At 43.7% G+C, this 25,956-nt stretch overlaps 1 protein-coding gene across 1 annotated transcript in view; it reads left to right on the top strand.

Moving 5' to 3' along the window:
- Positions 1-6,330, top strand: part of EPDR1 (ependymin related 1) — a 35,914-nt gene extending 29,584 nt beyond the window's left edge. The window contains exons 2-3 of the mRNA XM_049817115.1: positions 1,081-1,289; positions 4,188-6,330. Coding sequence (XP_049673072.1) covers positions 1,081-1,289; positions 4,188-4,378 — 400 coding nt within the window. The 3' untranslated portion in view covers positions 4,379-6,330. The remainder of the gene's footprint in view (positions 1-1,080; positions 1,290-4,187) is intronic.
- The last annotated feature ends 19,626 nt before the right edge of the window (positions 6,331-25,956 follow it).

Here is a 25,956-nt window from a genome sequence, read left to right as displayed (position 1 = left end):
ACTAAGTACCCTGGAGAAGTTAAGCTTCTGGTGTTTCTGGTTGTGTATTCAAAATCAGCTCATACTTCTGATAATTTTGATTTCAGTTTCTCTCTGTTTCTGTCCCCCATTATAAGGCAAGAACCATACCACTGCCTTTTTATAGGTATGGAAACAAAGTCACAGTGTTTTTGGTAGACCCAACTACTATAACTAGTAACTAGATGAAAATGTCAATGAAAAGGTTTATCATCTCTCTTAAGAGCAGGGCTTGGTCACTTCATACTCTATAGAAGATTGTTTTAAAATCCTTATTAACTATCCATTTTGTTGATCTCGCCTTCTGGCCTCTCAAGCTTATTGATCTCCACACCTCTCCTTATCTCTGCCTTACTATTTTGCTCCTCCGCTTTCTCTTTTCACTACTTCTTGAGTCTGGTGCTTCCAGAGAGAAACTTTGCTGTTAGGAGGGAGACCCTCTCAGTTCTGCACTTGGGACCAGGTACTTCCCCCTTCACCAACATGTCCCACTGAGCTACATGGGTTGCCATGGAGGAGCATCTGTGAGGATGGCAGATGCTACATCTAACCAGCACAGAGAAAGGCTCTACCACATTCATGGGGAATTGAATCTATCCAGCCTATGCAAGCAGATTTTTTCCAAGGCTTATAATTTAGCCAAATCTGGGCAACTTTTAATAAAAACTTTTCCCCTGCCAAATTTCAAGTCCTTTCTCCAAAACATGGAGGCACTAGAGCTTTTTAATGAAACAGTTATTAAAAAACAAACCAAAACTAGGAATAACAACATGTTTTTCTCTTAGTTGTTCTCAGAAAAGTTGTTCTGTTGTTCTCAGAAATGGCTGAACCAGTTCAGCCTGATTTATTTATTTTGGAAAGAGTCAGCTGAGACAAATTTTCAGCATGGGAAATTTCAGCCCAACTGGTTAGCCTTTCTCAAAGTTTGGCAAAGTTTAATGCAAGTGAAAATGGTCTTATACTGAGAAGTCAAAGGCAAGCTTACTTATCAGCAATGCTTCTTGCTTAGTATAGAAAAAGACTGTATATATATATATATAACTGCTTTTTTTAATGTTTCAGATTCTTTGAGTATATATTGCTCTACAAAGATGCAGTGATGTTTCAGATTGAACAAGTTACAAAGCTTTGCTCGAAGATTGCTCTGACAGAGCCATGGGATCCATATGATATTCCTGCCAATTCAACTTATGAAGATCAGTACTACATTGGGGGACCTGGAGATGAAATTATGGTACAGGAATGGTCTGACAGAAAACCAGCCAGGAAATGTATGTGCATGCTTTTGTTTCATCTTAATAATAATCATTGTCTCTGCTACCCAGGGAAAAATAAAATTACTCATGTTTCACCCCAGATTTCTATATTTCTATAAAGTTTGCTGGAAGAAATAATAAATATATCCTGAGCACAGCATATCATTTTATTATCAATGTATTTTATTAAGAAAATGTGTTATATCTCAGCAGGATCAAATATGTCCAAGGGACTTGATTGTGGTTTAGTTCATATCATACAGATTTTGGCATGGAACAGCATCATTTTGCATCTGAATCAAGCAGCCTGTATCCAAAATATATCTAGAGAAGAATTGGCAATATAATTAGGGGCACACTCAAACTAGAGGATGCATAATAGAAACAAAGCAGGTGTCACTGTGTGTCTACACACAGCTATCAAATGTTATCACAGAATACATCCAATACATGGTTCTGCAGCAATGGACATCTTTAATATGCACCTAAGTTTTGTTATCCACTACACTAGTAAGAAACATCTGCTTGCAAGACTTAGTTCTGCACTTGGCAGCTGAACACCTGCATCATAAAAGAAAGTAGGCTGAATTTTCCAAGGTACAGTATGTTAGGTTTTGGATGCATAGCAATTTACTAGCACATTGGCTTCAATTTCGTCTATGGTTTACTGATGATCCAGGCAACTATAAAAATAATTTTAAAACCCCCATGAAATTTATGGCACTATTCAGCTCATGCAATACTTATGGTTATAGACACCTAATACATAGGCTGGTTATGAACCTGAGCATTTAGCCAGGGGAAAATATTTCTTTCTTGAATAAAAGTAGAAAGAATGAAGTAGAAAATGAAGGATAAGATGGTTAGACCTCTGTAACTAGGTCGATATACCTCTGCTATTCTACAAGACACAGATTACCACTTACTGCAAAAATTTTGTTTTTCAGATCCGATATTTTTGGAACTTTTATGGAATTTAATATCCAGATACATTCAGTTAATGATGTCTGATTTTTATCCTGTATCTCCAGTTCTTTTCTGTATGATCTTTCATGAAAATAATGTCTTAAAGTTGTCTACCCATCCACCTTTCAGCTAATGTTGGCTTGAATTCTAGAAATTATATTTCTATTAAAATTATAAAGGTTTCAGTGGAGATACAGGCTACCTTGGTAGCATCATATTTTACTTGAATTTTTTATTCAAAATTCTGATAGAAGACTTGTTGAGGAAAAGAAGCCTCCATTTCTGGATACTCAGAACCCAACTCATTGAGGTCAGAATGGTTTTGGTATATTAGGATGCCCTGGAGAGGTATGTTCAAATATTGCTCAGCTTGCCACCCTTTCTTTAGATACTGTATGTGTGTTTCATGTCACAGCTTATCTATTTCTGATAATGTGATTGTGGTACAGCATATGATGCAATACTGGAAGGACAGAAAATAAGTATGTTTGCTGCCGAGTGAGAGAAAATAAACCTCCTTGGGGCTGGAAAAATTTATTACAGGCATCCCTCAGAGGAACTGATTTATGATCACAGTAGGTAATTTTGTATTTTAACCTCATGAATTTCTGCTATCAAGAGATCTGAAATACATATAACAACTGGATGAAGTGGTGTACAATGGAAGGGGTAAAGAAAGATCACAGAAGAGGTGCATGGGGTTAGTAAAAGAGATTTAAAAGTGAAGGGTATTCAAAGGAAACCACCTTGATGCTACTTACTACAGAAATAGCATAGTGGTGAAAGTAGAGGTGATGGCAGAGGACAAGGGGGAAAGAGAGTGAGGGAACACCTCTGAGATAAGCATGTTGTGGAATTAAACCAAAGTTAAAAAAAGGGACAGACTTGCTACATCACATACGTGGAGGACATCAGCATTGAGTGTAGTCTTGAAATAATTAATGAACCAGTAGAAAAGTTTGAGAGGAGTAGGAATTAAAAAGATTGACATGATAATGATGATATGAGTAGATTACGGTAAACAGAAGGAATAAATTAAAAGAAGCAATGGAGGCACTGGAGTTGTATTTGGGAATGTTCCTCTTCTAATGAGACAAACCTTCTGTGCTTGAGAGACTAAGATGGAAAAAGATGAAGCAAGGTCGTGTTTATTTGGATTAAAGTTGTGATGAGTATCATCAGTGTAAGAATGACAGCTAAGATTATAAAGGACCACAAGCTGTGGAAGCAAGACACTGTGGCTGTCAGTTCTAGTGCAGAGAAGTCCCCAGCACAGCAGAGGGCAAGTGCTTCCTTGGGTAGGTGAGTGCAGAACTTCCTGTGCATGGGAGGGAATCGGATCTCCCACATAGTTTGGGGGGTGGGGGTAGGATGACGACTAAGTGGTTTAGAGTGTCAAAGGCTGTGTTGAGGGACAACATTGTGAAATGGACCACAGGTTTTCAGTAATCACACCTTTCAGCTTGTCAAGGACACAGTGTAAGGTAAAATGTTCTGGTGCTACCCAAGTTGATGGCACCAAAATTTGCCTTCTGGGAAAACACAGTATTTCATTGCTTTACTGGTGAAGTGAGTAAGTGCTGACATGAAAGTGGCATGAGAGATGAGAGAAATCAGACTTGTGCAGAACACAACTATATTTGGGACTGAGCAGAAGTGACGGTCCTTCAGTAGAGGTATACCTGAAAGGTGGCATACCAATGCCATGACGGTACCATGATTTGAAATGTGCCTGACACCAACATGTTCAGGTTTAACATCATTGCAGTGTCTAAATTATACCAGTTTTGTGGCCTTTCTTGGTGTTTCCATGCGTATGGACAGGACTATGGGCAGTTCAAGCCTGTAGGCTTTGCTTGAGAAATGGCCATTTTTTTGACTGACATCATTGTGACACATTCATTCATTCTTGTTATCTAAATTAGTCACATTTCTGCTTGGTTACAGTGGAATCCTGGGTCGGCGTTTACACAGTCAAAGACTGTTACCCAGTACAGGAAACCTACACGAAGAACTACAGCGTGACAACTTCCACTCGCTTTTTTGATCTACAGCTGGGCATTGCTGACCCCTCCGTGTTTACCCCACCCAGCACCTGCCAGACAGCCCAGATGAGGAAGATGAAAGATGAATGCTAATTATGGACACTGGCTGCCCCGGGAAAACAATATTAGCCAAGAGGATGGTTATTAATAGCCAGCTGCTGACGTCTAACCTGATTTTTCAAGTTTATTGTTGCTCTTTGGGGAATTGTAAGTTTTCACTTGAGGGAGAGCATAAACATTTAACTGAGTAAAATATGTAACACAGAAGATCTCTTTCATCACATTAATCTGTTCAGTGGTGCACTTGCGATACTATATAGTTACCACTAAGATAGTATTTATAGATGCTATTTATTTAAGCTGTGGCTGATTTTCCTTTTGGAAAGGTTTCATTATTTATTTTTTCAAGAAGACAAAGCATAAGAAGACTGCAATAATGGTAACATCTAGAAGGAAAAGCTAGATTTTGTTGTTGTTACTTCTGGGGACTTCAGGGAAAGGGAAGTATGTCCTGGGTAAGACCTCATCCCTAACTGAAAAATACCCTGTTTTAAAAAATGAACATCAAAAATATGGAAATTCATTATCTTAGTTTTGTTTTGCTTTGTGGTTTTTTTCTTTCTGCCCTTCAGGAAGCTGGTAGTCTAATGTTTGAGCTGATTTTTTTTTCTTTCTGAAAAGAAACTGGAGTAGCTCTATTCATGTAATGCTAGCTAACATGCAAAAAATACTTGTCTGTTTCTTGGGAGAATGGCATGAAAGGAAGGGAAGGAGGGAGAGGTACACCCCCAAAAAACTAAGCCAAAGTTTTCTTGCATTTACAACACTTTTGGTGAAGTGTTCCAGTAGGGTGCAATGAGACATTTTTCAGTCATATTTTACTTTAGCACCCACTTTTCAAGGCAATACTAGTTTTGACCTATGCAAAGAGATTAAAAGGTACTGCACTCTAGACAGCTTTAATATTTTGTGACTGTTTTCAAAAGTCCTTACTCACAGAGTATGGAAACACCTTTATAATTCCAGGCAGAAGTGGAAAAAAAAAGCCGTTCTTAGCGCATAATTAGTAAAGGCTAAATCAGCGTCCACACAGTGCCTGGTGATCTGGATGGAATGAAAGACGGAGCTGTGTGACTAGCGTGGGGAGGTGAGAGGAGGAATGGGAAGGAGAAGGATAGTTTTTAGATGTCCTCTGTGTGGTGTGGCTGCAAGGCACTGCAATCTAAGCAGAAATTACAATCTTGCTTTATTTTGCACCCACTCCATTAGTGCCTGCCTTATTTGCTGTTCCATCTGCATCTCAAACCTTATTACCTCTGCATCCTTTTCTGGTGGGCAAAGCAAAAGTTTCCTTAAGGGGAATAAATAACTAACCAAAAAAGCGCAGGGAGCGCACGTATTTTGCTTTAGAAAATTCAAACCAAATCTTCATGCACCTTCAGGCCCTCAGAAGTGTGGAATGGTGATGGGTGTTGTGCTTTTTCTAAATGAAATTAATTGGCCTATTCTGTAAGTCTAGGCATGCATTTTATTTATTATTTGAAAATATGTTTAAAGCCAGATTCTTGTCCTCTTACACATATTGGGTAGTTACTTGCTCCAGAAATTATCTGGCTGAAAACAGTGCAACACTGGGAAGTTTGGTGTCTCTGGAGGAGAGATGCTGGGCAAGCTTTTAGTGCTGTATATGCTCATAGCTTTTTGTACGTAAGCAAGTGGTACAGTGGTTATTTTGCTTTCACAGTTGTGGTCAGAATGGCATTTTATTTTGCCATGTGCCTAATGAAAGCATATACACATACCTGCTAAAATTTAGGTAGTTAATTAAAAATTTTCTCTCAGACATGACCATTTCACTGAAACATGCTAGTGGAAAGAAGGATTGGGTTTCCTTGAATTTAGAGTGCATTTAGTCTGTACTTGCCTTCTGTATTTTTTGTGACAACCTAAATGCTAACTGCATATTGTTCTCATTAGGGCAATGATTAACATGCATTTCTTAATATCTGTGTCTTGTTAGAATCTGGAAAATATAATAAATCTGGCTAGCAAACATGAAGCTGTGGTACTGTATCATTTGGGAGGACTTTGTTGTGGTAGAGCAGATAGCTGAGTAATCAGGGTGTTTGTATTATGTTTTGCTGACAGTGATATCATTTCTAGCAATAACATTAAATGTTCCTTTAAATATGAATTTGCAAAAGTCTGGTACACAGAAGTGCTTTAAAAATGTTGCCATGACATACAGGGCAATTTTATATGGCTAAATATGTATTTCTAAAACAATGCTGTTGTCTTCGTATTTATGCTCTGCAAATTTAATAGAGTTGTCAAAGAGATGTCAAACAACAAATTTTTGGAATACATTTTTTAAATTAGCCAAGAACCAAGTATGAAGCACAAAATAGTTTTTGTTATCATGTACCACAAGAGACATTTTGTCTTCATGTGAAAATGCCAATGACTCAGTAAGAATGAGCATGAAAGGACTTTAAAGTAGCCACATAGTGTCCTGTCACACTAAAGTAAAAATGGGATTCTGATATGTCTGATAGTCTGGGGAATTTGTTTATCACAGTACCCTAGTGGAAAATTAATAATAAATTGCTATGGACATGAGTTACATTGTATTTTATTGGGTAACTGTGACAGAACCTGGGAGCTGGGATAGCCTGTGAGACAAAGCTGGTTTTGTGAGATTTCCAGTACTTCCTGGTTTCAGCTGGGACAGAAATAGTGCAAACATAGATCTGCCTGCCATATTTTTGTATTTCTGCTTGGAGGCTTCACTGAAAGCAGGATGTGTAGAAACACAACATTGTTTTATTTAAAGTTAACCAAACATTCCTGAACCTCAAAACAGATTTAGTTTGAGTTTGGGGAGGAGATCTGGGCATTTGGTTCAGTTCCTATTTTAACAGTTTGCTTAACTCTAGTATTAGGGCCAGATTTTGCTGCCTCAAGCCATGCTGCACACCATGGAAGTGCTGCCATTTACCAGGGCATGCCAACTTTCATGAAAAAGGTAGGAAGAAATATAATAATCCACAGTCAAAGTAAATTTTAGTCAAGAAATCTCTAAACAATACAATATTCTTATTTTGGGACACTGTAACAAAATTAGTGTGTTTTCCACCTTGAAGTTCATTTCATTCTAGTGCTCACACTTACACCTTGCATCTCTTTTCCCACCACTCTATACTTCACAATGTCAGTGGATAATGCCACTTCCAAAACAACATTTAGAACCCTCAATTGCATTTATTTCAGTAGGAGTTCAGCACCTAAATGCCTGATGGATCTGATCTCTAATTTTGCCATCAGTCTTATCTCAAGTGCAAGGCTGGTGCCAGCCATAACCAAATGTGAACAACATACACTGAACTATGTGTAAGTGGACCATCAGTGAGAGCAGCATTGGCTCAGGTGCAATCACTGGTGCCCCAAAATCCCAGTTGATCAGAGGTCTCAGCATGGCTCCTGCATCACATCCTGCATCTCCTGCATCCTTGGCCACAAACTGGTGCTGGAGGCAAGCTGCAAGACGTTCCTACGTGACAGAAAGGCACATCAGGTAATCATCAGCTAGTTGCCTGCTCCCTAGCCATGAGGAATAAAGATATCAAAAAAGCACCCACACAAAAAGACAGAGGTCCCTGACTGTAAAGATCCCAAGGTCTCCCTTAGCTACCTTTCCAGGAGGCTGCATGTATGGCGTGGACTTGGGCACATACAGATTTAATCTTTACATCTGCACTTCAGCATAGGAACAAATGAAGCAAGCTTGGAAAGCTCTTTAAACACTTTGAGCATTTGCTGCTTGGTAAGGGGAGAGGGAGAAAATCTTATGATCCAACAAATAGTCTCAGAAAACAGTGACAGCTACGTAGGATAAGAATGATGAGATACTGCTATGAAGCTGCTAGGGTAGATTTCCAAACATTGTGTTGAGTGCATACTGGTTTAACATGCTCCAGAGTAAAGATCCATGTGGTTTGATATGGCTGTTTCAGCACAGAGCCTGAAACTGCGTACTGAATGAAATGATGCACATAGTTTCAGTATGATATTTTGTTTGAAGTAAGGACAAATAGCCCAGCAGTGCACATTTTGCAGGCATGAGTGAGTGACTGGTGGCCTTTCTGTTTAGCTACAGGAATATATGTGCCTTTCAGGAGGGGTGCTGCCTGCTGCCTCTGAGTGGAGGCTGAGCGTGTTGGAGGACAGAATTACTCATCACCCCATCCATGGGAACCCACTTTCGGGTCCTTCCTTTCCTACTCTGCAAAGTGGGGCCAATAATTCTGCTTTCAACCTGCTATTGTCTTCCTGATGGCGATAGCCCTGGGCCAACACCACCACCTCAGCCAGTGGGGCCCACAGAGTCTGGAAGCATTGTTGAAACAGCACAAATGTCACAGGGGGGTTCCCAGCCTCTGCCTTAAAACGTGTAATGAAATTATGAGTGCGTGTTATACATGTGGGCTTACCCTTTGCACCCCTGCGTGCTCATGCAGTGCATGGGGTTGTTGCTTATGCGCTCGGCACCCGGCCATCACCAGCAACTGGGCTCAGCTCTGGCTTTGTTGACGCCAGGCAAAGGGGCGCACGAGCAAAAGGAAAGGAAAGCCTGCTGGGCTTGCTCTGCTCCCTGCAGGGGTTTTTCCCATGCTCGCCCAGCACCGATAAACAGCTTTGACGTTCCTGAAACAGCAGCAGCTGAGTTGCCAGCTCTGCATTACAGCCCATGTCATGCTGAAGGAGATGGTTGGGTTTCACCCTCTGCACTAAAATTATCCTTCAGGTCATGCCAGGGACCCAGTTTTGGTTTTGGTGGAGAAAGCATGGCTGCTTCCATCACCCCTGCCACTGCCATCCTAGCCTGACTGGCAGGGGTTTGTGCCCATGCCACCTGTCCCTGGCTGCCAGTCTGTGAGAGCCCCCCAGGCAGCCAGACAGTGCTCCCTAGCCTGTCCCCACTGTCCCCTCTCCATCCCCCACTCCCCAGAACAAGCAAGGGTCTAGCAGGGACTTTGCTGTCCCCACACAGGGCTGGCGGGTCTTCTCCACTTTCCTATGGGGCTTGCAAAAGTGTGGGAAAAGCCCTTCCTTCTCTTCCCACTGTCGTGCCATTTTGAAATTCTTTTTTGGTGTGGTTACTTCAGCTGGTTCCTTTCTTCTTTATATGACAGCTGCTTTTGTTAATTTCATAGGGTGATTTGTCATAGGGATGCTGAGTTTGGGTTTTCTTACCACCCTCTTGGTGCCAGGTAGCTGCCCTAGTTAATTGCTGCAATATCTCACATTCAGTGACTTGTATAGCGATAGACATTCTTGATGCTGGCAGCAGCTTGCACTAGTAAATGCACAGGGGCTGGAAATACTGAAAGTAATGATGAGTGACAGCAGAGATCCTGTTACTTGGTGGCCCAAGTGACTACCAAGTACCACAACAGTGTTAAACCTCTGGGGAGGGGGCTCTGGAGTGGCTGTAAACACTTCACCCTGAGAAATAACCCACAACTCTCCAAAGGAATATCAGGAGCTCTGCTGGGCAGCCCACATTGCATTTACTTTATTAAAGTAATATCTTATACTAAATCCTGTATACATGACCATGCATCATTCTTGAGCAGTTGCTTCACAGAGGGACAGAAAAACAGATGTTTTCTCCCAGCACCCTTCTACAGAAATGATGTAAAACTTAGTTATCGGCAGAAAATGTTGACTTTTGAATTAAAGAAATGGTATGTAGAAAGTTCCAAAGACTTGTAGTGAAACAAAAGCTATATCTATAAAGCAATCTGTAGTTTTAAGCTAAAGTTTTTCAGCCTTAGAATTTCTATTTTAAAGTAAATAAATAATGCAGCTTGTCAGAAGGACTTAACTCTGAGTAACTATTCCCCACTGGCATTCAGCTTTGAAAGAAGCTGCTTCTGTTGTGGGCTTGAAGAGGGGCTCTTGCCTGAAGTTTGACACTTTTTCCAACCATACCAACCGAGCTAATGAAAGAGATTGCCTTTTCCTACAGACCTTGTCCTGTCAAAGGGATGGGGTTTCTTCACTTGTGTGTATGCTTGGTACTCTGCAGATTTCCAAAGAAAGGTGATGGTTTATGCCAGCACAGGATCTGTCCTGGATTTTTTTAGTCAGATGTTCTTGCTTGAACACAGAGCAGGCTAAGAGCAACAAACAGCGTTCCTTATCATGGGAGAAAGCTTACCCAAACCAATGGCATTTTTCCCTGTTGCTGGCCTACTGGAACATCCTACACTGGAAATCCCATTCACGGGATCTATAAGGTTCACGTTCCATGTAGGCAAGAATGGGAGAAAAACAGCAGTGAAAGAGCAAGGTGAAAAAAGAAGCGAGGAGGCAAAATTAAAGTATGTCAACAGAGTGGTAGCCCAGAAACTAGTCAACAACACCCCCCCAAAAAAGAGGGGAAAAAAAAAAAAAAGAAAGGAAGAAGACAGAGAACCATCTTTGCCTGCCCCTTCTCAGCTTGTATTATGGATTTATGGAAAAAATATGGGGGACCAAATCCAAATTTAAAGGTTTCTAAACACCAGCATTTCTTTTCAGGCAATTCAAATCCCTGAAAGACCTGACCAGCCTGACAGAGTACCCATGGGGTTTGCTCACATGGATGCTGCTCACTCAGTGCCCCATGGCCCCATGGAAAATAGTGCAGGGCTTTCGGGTGCCCTGCAGAGGGACGGAGGCTTTGGGTGGGCCTCTGCCTCCTCCTTGGGAAGGAGCTTTACATAGATTTGACCTTTCAAGCTCACTTCAGGGAAGTACCAAACATTTGCACCTCCCACTGAAGTGGATAGATTGAGCGCAAAATCTTCTCTAGCCAGTGGAAATCAACAGTCAGTGCTTATGACCCTGTTCTTTCCTTTCCAAGAAAAGTTTTCTTAATGGAGCTGCTGAATTTGGACATTGCAAGTGCCTAACGCCCTTCCATTTAATTTCCACCTTGTGCTAGCTCACACTGCCAGAATGATACTGCCCTTAGGATTATTTGTTCCAACAGTCTCACTCTTACAGATGTGGATGAAAAGGACAGATGGTCCCCTTGGGAAACATTAGGGGAAATTATCAGAGGGAGAAGACCAGAACGAAGCAAGGCAGGACATGTTCCCATGCACCTGCTGCCTTTCCCATCACACCGGCCGCCCGAGCTGGACTTGCAAAACAGGCAATCACAAAACTAAGCCACAGGAAACAAAGCCCTATTGCACTTCAAAATTGGGGCTAATATTGTCTATATTAGAGCAGCACTCACATGATGTCAGATACGTTGCTCGCTAATGAAATCTCCCTCTCTGGAGGATCTTTTTTAAGAGCAGAGGGAAATGTTGGATATTGCCTCCACGGCGAGTCGCATCCCAGCCAGCCAAAAGCACCAGGCAAGGGTAGCCAAGCACAATACATCTTTAAAGCTTTCTCCTTTATTTCTACATGGCTGTCAAAGGGTTTTAGAGGAGGAAGACGTATGTGGCATGTGTTTGGTCAGGTGTCTCAAGCACTACAATGAACTTTGGGCCACCTGAACCCGAGGATGCCAGCAGAATCATTGCACTCAAGTGCCGTAAACAGCACTTGCTTTGTACTGAAAACCCTCACACTGCAGTGCCCTGCTGTGTAACAGCAGTTCGTAAGAAAACATTTGGAATGAGATATAAACCCCAGATCTGGCCATCAGTGGCCATAGTTAAAAAAGAAAAGCCAAGGAATTGTTAAAGAAAGAAGACAGCCAAGTAACACCTGCACTTCCAAAAAAATTTCCATCTACATTGGCTAAAAGACGTGACCTTTTTTTTTTTTTGATGTGGCAGTCAGTGCAATTATCTAGGAAATTGTTACTTCCAGTCTGGATTGTTGCTAGATACAGCACAGTATGGGAATGTAATTAGAACAGCTAGAGCTAATTGTTTCAGGATGTTTTAGTTTAGCATTCATTTGCCTTGTGGGGCCCTTTGCAAGAGAAAAGCACGGTCTTCAAACACTCTGGCTACCACTTTGTTTTCAAGTGTAACTCAAAGCAAAGGTTTTAGCTTATAAATTCCATAGAGTCTGAAATTCTTGCTACTGACAGACTGTCTTTTGCCTCAAAGCCCTCTGGACAGGGGGCATTCCTGACAAGGGAATTCATCCCTAGCCTCACTCTGCCTGCTGATCCATCAGATACACATTTGGACACATGCAAGGGCCTGTCTTGTCATGCTGAGCTTGAATCAAAATATTGAGATTCTGTAATTAAATAGAGATAACCTGGCAGCTTTCTGTGCTCATTGTACCCATTTTGCAAATGAATTAACAACCAAGTGTGTGCTAGAAGATTGTTTTCCTTAGTTTCTTTCATTAATTAAAAGAAAAAAATAAAAGAAGTCCCTTTGTACCTGAATAACATAATCAGTAATTTCATCACACCAACATTCTCAGGTGGTTTCAGGTGGGCATAGAAAAAGCAAAACCTTCAGTCCTTCATTACAGCTATCTTACAGGTACACAGGGATTCTTAAGGAGAGGCAGTTGTCTTTTAGTGTCAGACAGCCACCTGGCCAGCCAACTCCTTACCCGTCTCAGCTTTACCAGCAACAACATTCCTCTTCACTAAATGCCTGCAGAATTAATTTTAAAAATCATAAGCAACCTTTACTCATGCTCCTGGAGAGTAAAGCATATCCCCACAGACAGCAGTGTTACTAACTGCATCACGTTGACCCATCAGCCTTGCACCTCTTCTAGCTTTCCCAGTGTCTCATCTGATTGGGCACTTTCTCCAGCCAAACTTCCACAATGGAAGCTCAGTTAATGTCTACTGTGGATATTCTCTTCCCTAGGAGGCAGACATCCATTTTGAAAGTGACTGGACTGACACCACCAGCTTCACATTCAGAGCCCACTCACACAACCCGTCCATTACTCAGCCGGTCAGTGGAGGGCTGGATCTGTTAAAGAACAAAAAACAACGCAAGACTTCTTTCCAAGAAGACTTCACCATAAACAGTGTAGAAGCAAACATCCCCTGGAACGGTGAGGAAATCAAGCACGGTCTCTATGTCTCTGCAAAGTCCGTGCAGAGGGAGCCAAAACCCTCTCTCCCACCTCTGGCATCACCACAAGCAAATAAACGTAGAGGGCATAAATGTCCTTTGTTACCTGAATGTACGTAAGAGTTTTGGTGCAAATATACCAAACGGCAAGAACGCTACCTTCCTTAGTCTTTCAGTACTCAAAATACTAAATCCTAGAGGAAAAAGAGATTTGCCAGGGTTTCAGATAAGATCTGAACATCTTCCCACAAATTGAGGTAGGCAACTAATTCTCAGGAAGGTCAAAGTCACAAATGAGCTCTGAAAGTTTTACCCCATGGCTGAAGTGCATTTTGTATCCCACATTAACGCGGCTGACTGTGCAGCTTGCTTTCAGCGGGAGAAGGGGATGTGACAGCGATAGCAGCAATGGGCTAGTTTTGGTGTTTGGAGGAGTTGCCATTTGCCTGGCTGGGCTTTGGGCACGGGTCCAAATGTTCTAGGTCTGAAAATGACTGGCTTTTCCACCACACCAGGGTCACTTCGGCTCACTTGTTTTTCAAAGCCTCTCTTATTTCTATGGTGGTCTTTTGGCACCGTCCATCCCAGCCTATGGCTCTAGTTACACTCTGGCTTTCCTCCAGGCTGCTGCTGCTGAAACCATCCCCTATTATCCCCCTGCAAAAGGGCTTGCGCCCCTGGTCCTCCTCTCCGTGTGGCCTCACAGCTGTTAGCTCTGACACAGAGAGGGGACGGCTAATAGGGGTGGTTTCTGCCACGGCCCGAGAGAAGAGTAACAGCACCAGGTTTGTCCTTGGGAGCCGAGTGGCAGAGGATGCCTCGGGGACACCCAGCAGCTGGGCCCCGTGCACGGCCACCACGGGCAGGGACAGCCCCCGGGGCCTCCTGGGCACAGGGACGGCCCCCGGGGCCAGCACCCCAAAGGCCTTCCTCCGAAGGACGCTGGGCGGAGGGGCTGTGCATGGGGGGCCCCGTCGCCCCCGTGTCACGGTGACACCACCCAGCAGTGCAGCAGTCACAATGCCCCGGGGCAGTATAAAAGGGGCAGCCTCCCGTGTCCCACTGCCAGAGCTGGCCCCGGGGCCAGCCCCAACACATCCAGGAGGAAGCCTTTGAGGAGCTGGTGGAATTACTTGGAGGGGGCTGACGGAGGAAGACTGGAGGCTGGACCAGGCTTGCTGGAGGGACCGTGTTCAAAGCTCATCTGACAGACGGAAATCCTTCTCAGCTGGACAGCAGCGGCAAGACCAAGGGAACGCCTTCTTGAGTAGCCCTGCAGAGCCAGGGGCAGCAGCCGTAAGAAGTGGGATGCAGAGATGTTGCCGGGGGTCCCGGTGCTTTGGAGCACTCGCTGGCGTCCCGCCAGTTGCGGGAAAGATTCTTGCCCCCAAGGTCCACCAGGCCAAGGGCATTTGGCCACTCAGAAGCCCCTGAGATGGCTCCAGGTTGAGGGAGAACAGGGCTTGGGCATCTCCTGGGAGGCGTGACCAGCCTGTAGGACGAGGAGGCAGGTCTTGCTCACGTGCTCAGGGAATAGCCGATCGCCAGATCTGGGGTCAGGAAGGAATTTTCCCCCAGGGCAGATTGGCACTGGTCCCTGGGGGTTTTTTGCCTTCCTCTGCAGCACTGAGCACGACCATTTGTCAGGGCTCCTCCAGTCCATTTTGGCTAGGTCACCGCCTGCTGCTCGTGCCCCACGAAGATGGCCTCTCGTGCCCTGCCGCTGGGGGGAGGAAGGCTTTTTTTCCCCCACGGTGGGCTAGCAAGTGTCCCCGGGGTTTTTTTGCCTTCCTCTGCAGCACTGAGCACGGCCCCTTGCCAGGGCTGCTTTGGGCCATTTTGGCTAGGTTGCTGCCTGCTGCTCGCGCTCCACGAAGGTGGCCCTCGTGCCCCGCATCCGGGGGGAGGAAGTTTTCTGGCCCCACGGGAAGTGCCCAGGGGTTGCTGCTTGTCCTCTGTAGCACTGAGCACAGCCCCTTGTCAGGGCTCTTCTGGGCCCTTTCAGCTAGGTCCTTGCCTGCTGCCCTTGCACCTCCAAGGTGCCCTGGCTCTCTCGGGCTCTCTCGCGCCGTGCAAGTCTGTAGCGGGAGCGAGCTCTGCTCTTCCCTTGGCTCCACTGCCCCAGGGATTCTTGCCTGTGCAAAACAGCCTGTGCTTGGAAGGGCTCCAGGCTTGCTGCACCTTTTCAGCTCTCCCTGTGTGCAATACAAGAGCTGGGCAGGTACGAGACCGCTTTTCATGCATCACTTTTCATGCAGAGAAGCACAGCGGAGCAAGTTTTGGAAGGCAAAAAGTACGCTTGTCACCGACACATGTCATACTTTTGAAAATGCCACACACCACTTCTTTTGTGTGTGATTGGTACTGATCCTCATTCTCACTTGTCAGGAAACAGTGACTGCTTGGCCTGGATTCATGCTGCCATATTATTTGAGTTTTTGCATCCTAAGTGAAACAGGACATTCGTTATAGTCCTTTCTTCTCAAAGGCGAAAAGAAACAAAATAATTTAGAAACAAAAGAGGAAAAATATTTATAAACCAGGTGTGAGAATGTTTGGGATTTGCTTTTTTTTCAATGCCAAAACAGAAATCCATGTGAAAAAAACCCCTTAACCAAAAAGAGAAAAATTACATTCTTAAAATTTTTGAGTTTGCTCTAGAAAGAGCCACCTTTGTGCATCGGTCAGTTATCTGATTTCCTGTTTCTGGCAAAGGTCAATATTCAACGGTTCATTTTTGTTTCTTCAAAATCAGTTACATACTTTCAGGATTGTTGTATGAGCTGTGGGCTGACCCAGTGTCTGCCTCTGATTTGAAGGAGGCTGGGTTCAGCTGGCACCCTTTCTTTCGGCTCCAGGCGGTCCCATTGTTTGGGTTATTCTATATGGCAGGCTTCAGGAAGGATGTGTGGTCAAAATAAAGTATGCCCTATGAAGGAATGATGTTTACAGACCGGCATGTTCATTCTCTGCAGCGCCTGGGAGAAGGGATTCACCAGGAAGATGAACAGTCCGTAATTCATGGTACTGCAAGAAACTCCACGGCAAACTTGCCTGGAGAGCTGGAGTTCATAGCAACTGCGCTGGACACTAACCATGCCATTAACTCCTTGTCGCTAGAGACATGTCAGTGAGCTAGAAATCGGTATTCCCCGCGCAGTCTCAATAGCACACGGCTCTCCACAAGATGTAGGGGATTTGTGACTTTCTGTAGCTCTCTGACTTTCCTTTGCCAGACTTCAAGGGATGTTTTTTCAAGCTAAACTAAGGATTGCATCAGCCTGCTCCTGGCTACGCTTGCGCATTGTGTTAAGGCTTGTGAGCACCGGCTCTGAAACAGAGTCAGAAAAATAAAATCCTGTTGCCACTTGTATCCTTCGTGTTGTGTGACCTTGAAAGTGGTTTTGGAGCCAATCCCCCCCACACACCCTAGGATTTCAGGCAAATAACGGCCTCATCGTTGACTTATCATGAGTGCAGGAGAATAGAATAGTTCAGCTGGGTGGGACCTACAAGTATCATCTAGTCCAACTGCCCGACCACTTCAGGGCTGACCAAAAATTCAAGCATGGTATTAAGGGCATTGTCCAGATAAATGCCTCTTCAACACTGACAGGCTTGGGGCATCGACCCCCTCTCCAGGAGGCCTGTTCCAGGGTTTCAGCACCCTCTTGGTAAAGAAATGTTTCCTCATGCCAAGTCCGAACCTCCCCTGACGGATGCAGCTTTGAGCCATTCCCACGTGTCCTGGCACCGGGTACCAGGGAGAAGAGATCAGCACCTCCCTCCCCACGTCCCCTCCTCAGGAAGCTGTCGAGAGCAGTGAGGTCGCCCCTCAGCCTCCTTCTCTCCAAACTAGACAAACCCCAAGTCCAAGTCCTCAGCCGCTCCTCAGAGGACAAGCCTTCCAGCCCCTTCACCAGCTTTGCTGCCCTCCTCTGGACATGTTCCAGTACCTTCACGTCCTTTTTACATCGTGGGGCCCAGAACGGCACACAATAGCCAAGGGGAGGCTGCACCAGTGCTAAGTACAGAGGCATAATCACCTCTCTTGACCGGTGCGTTATGCTGTGTTTGATGCACCCCAGGATGGGGTTTGCCCTCTTGGCTGCCAGGGCACACACTGCTGGCTCCTGTTGAGCCTCCTGTCAACCAGCACCCCCAGACCCCTTTCTGCAGGGCTGCTCTCCAGACACTCCTCTCCCAGTTTAGAGATGTCCGGTGTTACTGTGTCCCAGGTGCAGAATCCAGCATTTGTTCCTGTTAAACATCATGCCATTGATGATTGCCCGGTGCTCCAATCTATCCAGATCCCTCTGCAAGGTTTCTTGTCCCCCAAGAGAGTCAACAGCACCTCCCGGTTGAGTATCACCAGCACACTTACTAAAGGTTCATTCAACTCCTGCCTCCAGAGCATTGATAAAAGCATTGAACAGAACTGGCCCTAGACTCGAGCCCTGAGGAACACCCCTGGTGACTGGTCGCCAGTCAGATGGAGCCCCATTCACTACAACCCTTTCAGCCCTGCCACTCAGCCAGTTCTTCACCCAGTGCACCACCTACCTGCTCACTTCACAGCTGGAGAACTTGTCCAGAAGGATGCTGTGAGGGACAGTATCAAAAGTCTTACTAAAATCCAGAAAAACTACATCCACTGCCTTCCCTTCATTCACTAGGCACGTGACGTTATCATAGAAGCATATCAAATTTGTTAAACAGGACTTTCCCTTTGTGAACCCATGTTGACTGTGCCTGATGATTGCATTGTCCTTTAAAGGCCTTTCAGTATCACCCAATATGTTTTTCTCCATATTTTTTCCAGGTACTCAGGTTAGACTAACAGGTCTGTAGTTTCCTGGGTCTTCCCTTCATGCCCTTCTTGTAAAATGGAATAACATTGGATAGTTTCCATTTACCAGGGACCTCTATTGCATAAAAACACCTGGTTCCATCACTGTGCTTGCTGGAGTAGCATAACTGGCTAGCTAGGCTACAAAAAGGGAGTTTGAGAATGCTTTCAGGAAAATAGCTTTGGTCCATTGGTTGTAATGGTAATATGCTTGTAATACAACCTTCTGTGAAGAGCACCTGAACTACTGCATTATCTAATTTTTTTTAGAAAACTAAAAGCTTCAGTTTTCTGTTTCTTTATGCAAGTATGGAGCCAAGGAAAATTTAGTTGGACTTACAAATCTTCCTCATACCAGTCAGATCTTGGGACATTAATCCAGGAAGTCCATTTTCTTATTTTGTTGACAGACAGTGAGAAGTTAAGTCTCACCCATCAGATAGCAGAAGTGTTTAGATTCAGATCAGACTTTCAGCCACATATTTTCCCATCAAGTAGGGCAGGAAAGCAGACATCCCAGCAGACAATTCATGCTTGACAATGCAACAGTCGGTAGCAGCAGCCTCAAGGGCTCTGTAATCTGCAGATGGGCATGAAACAGCATCGTGAAAGAGTCTATCAAATATCTTTGGTTCCAGGTCCAATATGGCAATGATCTCGGCTCCTTATTTGTTCATTGTTCATCGTGGTGGGGTTTTTTCCCTTGTGAAATATCTTTCTGGAAGACTGGAAAACTCTAAGAAGAAAAACTGGTTTTCTAAATTTATGCAGTTCTTGGAAGAGCACAGGCCTGCTGGCTCTATAGTTCCTAGTATTTCTTTCAAGTTATCTGCAGTAGCTGCAGAGCTCAGCTGCCACCTGTTGAAGTTTAAGCTTATACTTCCCCGTTGAAAGTCCTTCCTTCTCTACCCACCCTATGGCTGGCCTCTGGTCCAAGCTCTCTCATACCACTTTGTTTTTCCAGTTACTCCATCCCACTGCTTCCATTTTTTGAGTATTGTAAAACACTCACAATCGTATTGTAGACATTCCTCTTACGGTACTCAAATGCTTCACCCCTTTTCAGATGGCAGCTGAGAACACCTGACCCCTTACTCTTAACAGCATATTATATTAGAGATGCATGTTATATATATACATACAATACAAGGATAATACATGTAACTGCCAAGTATGAAAGCACTAATCATTATTACTGTGGTTATTTACATAGGAACTATTGTTAAGAAGACTGCTCATCTTACATGCAATGGTTATAACACCATGTTTGGAAGTTTCCACCACTGCTATGATCATTATATTAAGTTTTTCCAATTTTATTCCTTTATTTTCCTTTTCCTATAAAGCTTTGTTTCAGTCTAACATTAAAAAAGGTTGACATCTGCGCATGAAACTCATTTCTATTTTGGTGCTCCTTGGTAGCAAATCCTGGCAAGGATCTCAGTGAATGTGATGCTCTGTATCACTGTATACACCCTTAAAATACATTTATTACAGAAAGCTTTTCATTTGAACTCCTGCTGCCCCGGTAGGGGTCTTCCGAAGTTAAACACAGCATCTCCAGGAAAGAAGTCTTTGCAGATGGTGTGAGCTCATTCTCATTCTCTGTTTAGCTTTGGTATTGTTTCCACAGGATCTAAAGATGGACTTAAGTTAAAAAGCAAGTGGAAGGCTAAATCACCAGGGAGATGGAAAATTGTTTTCATGAGATCTATAAATCTTCTTGAGACATTCTAAAATTACAGATAGCTGCCTTGGCCAGGTTTGATGTTAGCAGTCAAGAAACTAAGCACTAATTTTACATTTTTAAACTGTCTTAAAATGGGTTTATTTTTCAGTTGGAATGTGGATGACTCACAGCAATCAGGAGGCCCAAAAGACCGCGCACCAGATCCTTGCACGGCGCAAACTGATGTCAGTCCACAGCATCCAGTGGAGCTACGCTGGCTGGCACCAAGCGAGCTGCTAACTGTTACCTACCATTTGCTAGGCGTGAAATCCAGGCAAGCAACCCTTTAGGGCCTGGGGATGCTGGGGAGCTCTGAGGGCCGTATTAGAGAGCTCCTCATTGTATAGCCTGGCTCAGTTTTATCTCCATTTTCACTGACCTCAGCAGTGGCGTGTTGGTCAACTGCCTTGGAAACAAAATGTGACTCCCCTCAACTTTGCTGGTCTGTGCATGCAACTACCCCAGGGGACGTGTGACGTGACACCGGTGAAGTGACCTCATAACACTGAGTGCTGACATTGGCCCCTCTCTGGCATGATGAAAGCAGGATGTTTTCGCGTAAGTGGTGGACGAGCACACCCTTGAATTTACTGTCATTTCCTTGCGACCCTGCAAGGCAGAGCAGACGCCAGCGCTGTCTGCAGTTGCATAAACATACGCCATCAAAGACCTGGAAGCCACACGCTGGCACAGCACACAGGCGGTGCTTCTGGTCTTGTAATTAATGAACTCCTGGCAGGCGGCTGCTGGGAGCTCAGCATCCCCTAATGAATACATGCCAGACCACGCAGGAGTGGCACTCATTGCGATTAAAGACGTGGCTCCAGCAAAAAAGAAAGCGGAAGCAAAGAGCAGCCTTCTGCCAATAAGTGCATTTCATAAGGTCAAGGCTCAGGAGCCGTGCAAACTGGTGCTCTGCACAAATTGGATTTTCTTCACTTGTGCTCAGCTCAGTGTTCATCAGCATAGCTCGCTGTTTCCATGACGTTGCCTGGGTGTCCTGTTTGATGCAGAGACCCCATGGGTCTAACCTCTGTGCACCTGGAGCACCACAAAAGGTAGTCCCAACCCAACAAATAGAAAAGGTAATGTTTGGCTTCCCAAATTGTCATGCACATACAGGTACGCATGTTAATCCGAGAGGTCCCTGTTGCTTGATGTTTCCATACAATGTATTTTGTGGCATCCTCTGTTAATAATCTGGATAACCAGTCCCACTTGGATGAAATGCCTTGAAAGGACCCATGCTTAGGCCATGGGGATGTTTGTAAGGAAGCCAGGGGAAGACTTGAACCAGAACAGCAGAACTGCGATAACCTACTGAAAATTCCAGTGCATAACACTGTGCTAATACTAGGACATCATGATACTGAGCTACACATCTGTTCAAGGTGAATGAACTCAAAACAAGACCCAAACCCTAACTGGACGACTGTGAATGGGCACCTTCCTCAAGCCCAAAGGTTAACCCAAGGCCATCAAGGTAACTCCAGAGCAAGCTTTTCCTTCCTGGGCAAGGACTGTCCATTTCTTTGCCATTATGGCACACAGCATGCAATGTCTCAGACCGAACTGGAGATCTGAAACGCGGCATGTTTGCTCTTACTCGGTTCTCAGCACCAGACTGCACAGGGTGAGCAGGAAAATGTCCCACTGTGATGCCTTGCCTTTATGAAAGCTGCTGGCACACAGACAAGGCACAATGGATTTCGTGGAATGATTTGTTCAAATGAGAATTTCTCTGGCATAAACTCAGCAAGTCTTGCTCCTAACCCTTACTTCTTCGGAGCCAGCACAGCTTTGGCCTGTTTAATACCCCCATGTCTAACATCTAAGTTCTGGTTGATATTCATAACCATTAATAATCTTCAACTTTCCAGCACTGGAGACGCCGTGTTACTAGTTTTAAAGTCATGGTAAGCATTAAGAAACCAAATCACCTTGCTATTTGTGGCTTGAATGGATTTGTAGTGTTAGTAATCATGCTTAACCTCTTCTTTTCTGGCTGCCTTTGCTTATATTTTCAATTTAGGAAGAAAATTTAGATAGGAGTTATTGCTATTTCAGTGAGAGAAATGCACAGTGCAGATGTGCCTGTGAAAGAGGGCAAAGCAGCCACCGGTAGCAGACATACATAACTGAGTAGGAATTCTTTTTACATTTAATTTGGAAAGTATCACATATGTTGAAAAGTAACCTAAAGCACAATAATATTTAGTTCTGTCTTCTGGAGAAAACCTATGCAAGCAAACAGGCATCTAGGCCAAAGACTTTGTGACTCATTTCATATCTCTCTAATGAAAATAAACAAAATATTTCAGTTCAGCAGGAATTTTAAAGTTTAGTATCTGTAAAAAAACAACAACAAAGTCATAAATTTAGGATTCTCGATTAAAAATCACTCTGATACATGTGTAGTATGGACAGTTTTGATAGGATTCATTGTACTCGACCTTAGATACCAGCATGGGAAGCTCTACATCTGGCTGAGCAATCTTAGTTCCCCTCAGAGACAATGAATAAAAAGAGGTATTTTATGGAGTGAGCTATGTGACCTGTGTGAGAAGTCTGCTTTAGGAGGAGGCAAATCAGTCTCTCAAAACACTTATTTATAACCTTGGTTCACTAAACAGTGATCTCTTCACCCAGATGCAATGCAGGTAACTTTGCTGACACCTTCCTTGGACCACATGAAGCCTGTCTCTGTTTTCCACTATTGTTAAAGGAAATGTTGCAAAGTTCCCAGATTTAGGCACTCAAACTCAGATTTATTTTTTGTGCAAGTATTATTGCCTTGTTCTGCATATTTTAACAAGAGTTGCTACAATTTTCCCTTTGGATAGTAATACAAGTCTTACATTGTGTAGTGATTAATTTCCTAGACCTTTTTTTCATCATCCTTTATCATATAACTGATTTCTTGGGGTATTATTATTATCTGATCCAAAATTCAAACTTTTTAGTCTGTAGCCAGGCTTTTATTTTACTTACATATGGAGCAAATACTCCTACAGCTGAGGATAAAATGAGACTTTTTTGACTTCAATGAGAAAATGACTGTTTTCTCCTCTACTAAAACCCAAGGAGGCAAATACCATGTATTTGCTAATCTCTGCAGTGTAATGTCTTTGTTCAAACCACTTTACAAAATTAAAGCTTGTCAGTGTATAGATATGGATCTTAAGCTTAGTTTACAGCCAACAATCTTTTAAAAAAATTGGTAAATGAAGCCAAATTAATGACACGCAACTTTCAAAATTCAGTTTCTTAAATTTGTATTTAAGCACTTACAAGATAATATCAAAGACTGTGGTTTGTTAAATATTCACCACTGAAAAAAACCAACAAAACATTGCTATTTCAAATGCCAGTAAATTCACTTGAAACCTAACTTCTGTCATTGACTTCCAAAAATTAGAGTCAAGACTTTGATAACGTTAAAAGTAGGAAATGCGGTCCTTTCTACAGAGGATCCTGGGAGATCCAGCTTCAATGCTATAATACTCTATAACTACCCTAAGTTATTTTAAAATATGTTTTAGACTCTTTAAACTAGATTTTTGTTATTCTTCAGAAATATATGCAGCTTTTATTAAGAAAAAATAATTCTGTAAGTTCTACTTACAGATATAGACAATTATAATTTCTTATTAAATTGTACAATTCCTTATGTTACAATGAACAGATGGTTCCGTCTACTACCATATGTGTTGAGAGTGGAACTTGCACTTCTTTGCTTGTGTCTTATAAGCCTTTATTTCACACTATAATACCATATTTTTTAACTTACAAGACAGTGAAAAGAGCTGCAGTGCTAAAAAATGGAGAAAGATCAAATTCGAGTTGCCTTAAAACTGTGTTACCAAAAAATTCACCTTGGAGTCCATATTCTACACACTGAGCACTGGCTCACTGAAATAAAAACCTTAGGATAAAAGAAAGCAAGGGAAGGTTGGACAGGCTAAGGAAATGAGGACAAGAAAAGAAAGAAGAGAAGAAAAAGAAGGGGATCTTGGAAGCAAGACCTTACGTACTGCAGATCCCAGTTTACATTTCTCCTCTCTTTGGGATGTTCAGTTCTAGGGAGTCTTCTAAAAGCACATACCTCCTGGTGTTCCCAGTGAGTTAGTAAGCAATATATTGACTCCAAAATATGAGTTATGTCTCTCTCACACTGAGAATTCCTGCTAAGTAAAGGTGATGGAAGATTTATATGCCTACATAATAATGCGTTTGTTCTACTGCAGTCAGGATATGTGCTGAAACTTAATGAAAGCACTGGAAAGATGCCCATTGACTTTAAAGAGTTTTGGATCTGGTCCTGAAGTGGTAAAGAAAAAAATCTATCCCTCCCCTCTGCTCCTTCTTCTAAAATAAATTGTGAATGCAATTGCACAGTCATGCTGGAAGACAGATATTGTGGTAACAGAATAAGAGATAACAAACAGGCAACCTTGTACCTCAATGCTCTTGGCTTGTGTATCACACCCTAACAAACACACACACAGAGCAGTATTCTTGCTCACTTAAAAGATTTAATTATTCCTATGTCTCTCGTGGTTGGCTTACTGTCCTCTTGCTTTACTTGGCATGAGCATCCTGCTGCATCTCTACCTGACAGTCTTACGGTTTGATCTCCTCTTTGCACTGAGCCGCTACGTTTCTCCACTGACTTTTTCAGCTATCCTTTGCCACACTTTCAGACTCTGACAGGAACCTCAAATACGGAGCGTCAAACACTGACAGCTCTTTTGCAGCCCTTGCTTTGACATGTAGGCAGGTATGATGCCACCTCGGGGTTTCTTCTGCTGCTGATACACCAGGGGTTGGCCTGGAGCTTGCCCAGCCCTGAGCCAAGGGTGGCCTGGGCCAGCGGGAGGGGGGCTGTGGCAGCCCTCTTTAGCCACAGCCCACTGGCAACATGGCAGAAATAGGCTTTACCACAGCACGGGTATATGCTGCTGTTTATAATTTATCTGAAACAAGTGAGTTCATAAAGGTATAACTGAAAAAGGCCCATGAACCTCTTTTCCATCCCCCCCTGCTCAGTGCAGGTCACAGACCGGGTTACACATACACTGCACAGAGTCAAAGGAAAATTTTGTCTGGGTGCTCAAAACCTTTTTTATCTCACCCACGCTACAACAACTTGTCCCTGTCCAACGGGAGTGCAGGGGCTGGACAGGCTTCCTGCATCATGCTCCCAATGTCTCCTGGCTCGGGAAGTGACAACATCTTGAACTTATTTTTTTAAATGGGGGTTGATTTTAAGCAACATATTTTCCAAGCTGGGTTGTTCGTTTTTTTTTTTTTAATGTAGGCCTAATTTTTTTTTTCTCTTTTTCTTCTTTTTTTTTTCTTTTTTTTTCTTTTTTTTTTTTTCAACCTCTTGGCAGATGAGAGAATTCTGTGCATGGCCTTGAACGAAGGACACTCAGGGCAGCCAAAGACATCAGCAACATCTGCCAGCCACCTCTGGAAGGCGGGAGCATCGCCGAGGGCTGGACGTAGGCTCCTCCATCGGCAGAGCCCTTAGCCGCAGACAGGGTCAGTAACCACAGCCCAATCTGCTGCTGTTTCCGCAGCAGACAGTTGTCCTTTTCCACATGGTCAGGTACATTGCTTCTGGGACAAATTTGGGGGTTTTCATCACCGGCGGTGAGGGGGTGGGAGAGAAGCTACATCCAAATAAAGGACCATCACGTGTTGGGCTGGAGTAGAAAGGTCTCCTGTTAGCCAGGCTGCGGATGCAGGGAGAGGTTTCCTCTGTAGTTTCTCCTCCTGGATGTTAGGAGCCTTTTGAAGAGTGGTGAAATGGGCAGCCAAGGTTTCCTCTCCCCCTGCTGCCTTCCCACCTTCGTGCAGCCACTCGTGGGGCTTCCTTGGCAGATCATGAGTCTGCATGACAGGGAGGAGGACTTGGCCAGACCCAGCTGCCTCGGGCTTGTTGGCTCACCTTGTATGGAAAATGTATGAAGTGCCAAATTTCATCCACTGTGTCCATTTTGCCAGCCCCAAGCATTCAAAC

This window comes from Accipiter gentilis, chromosome 14 (genome assembly GCF_929443795.1).
Source record: "Accipiter gentilis chromosome 14, bAccGen1.1, whole genome shotgun sequence".
In the NCBI taxonomy this organism is placed as follows: domain Eukaryota; kingdom Metazoa; phylum Chordata; class Aves; order Accipitriformes; family Accipitridae; genus Astur; species Astur gentilis.
This window is presented reverse-complemented; position numbering and strand designations above follow the sequence as displayed.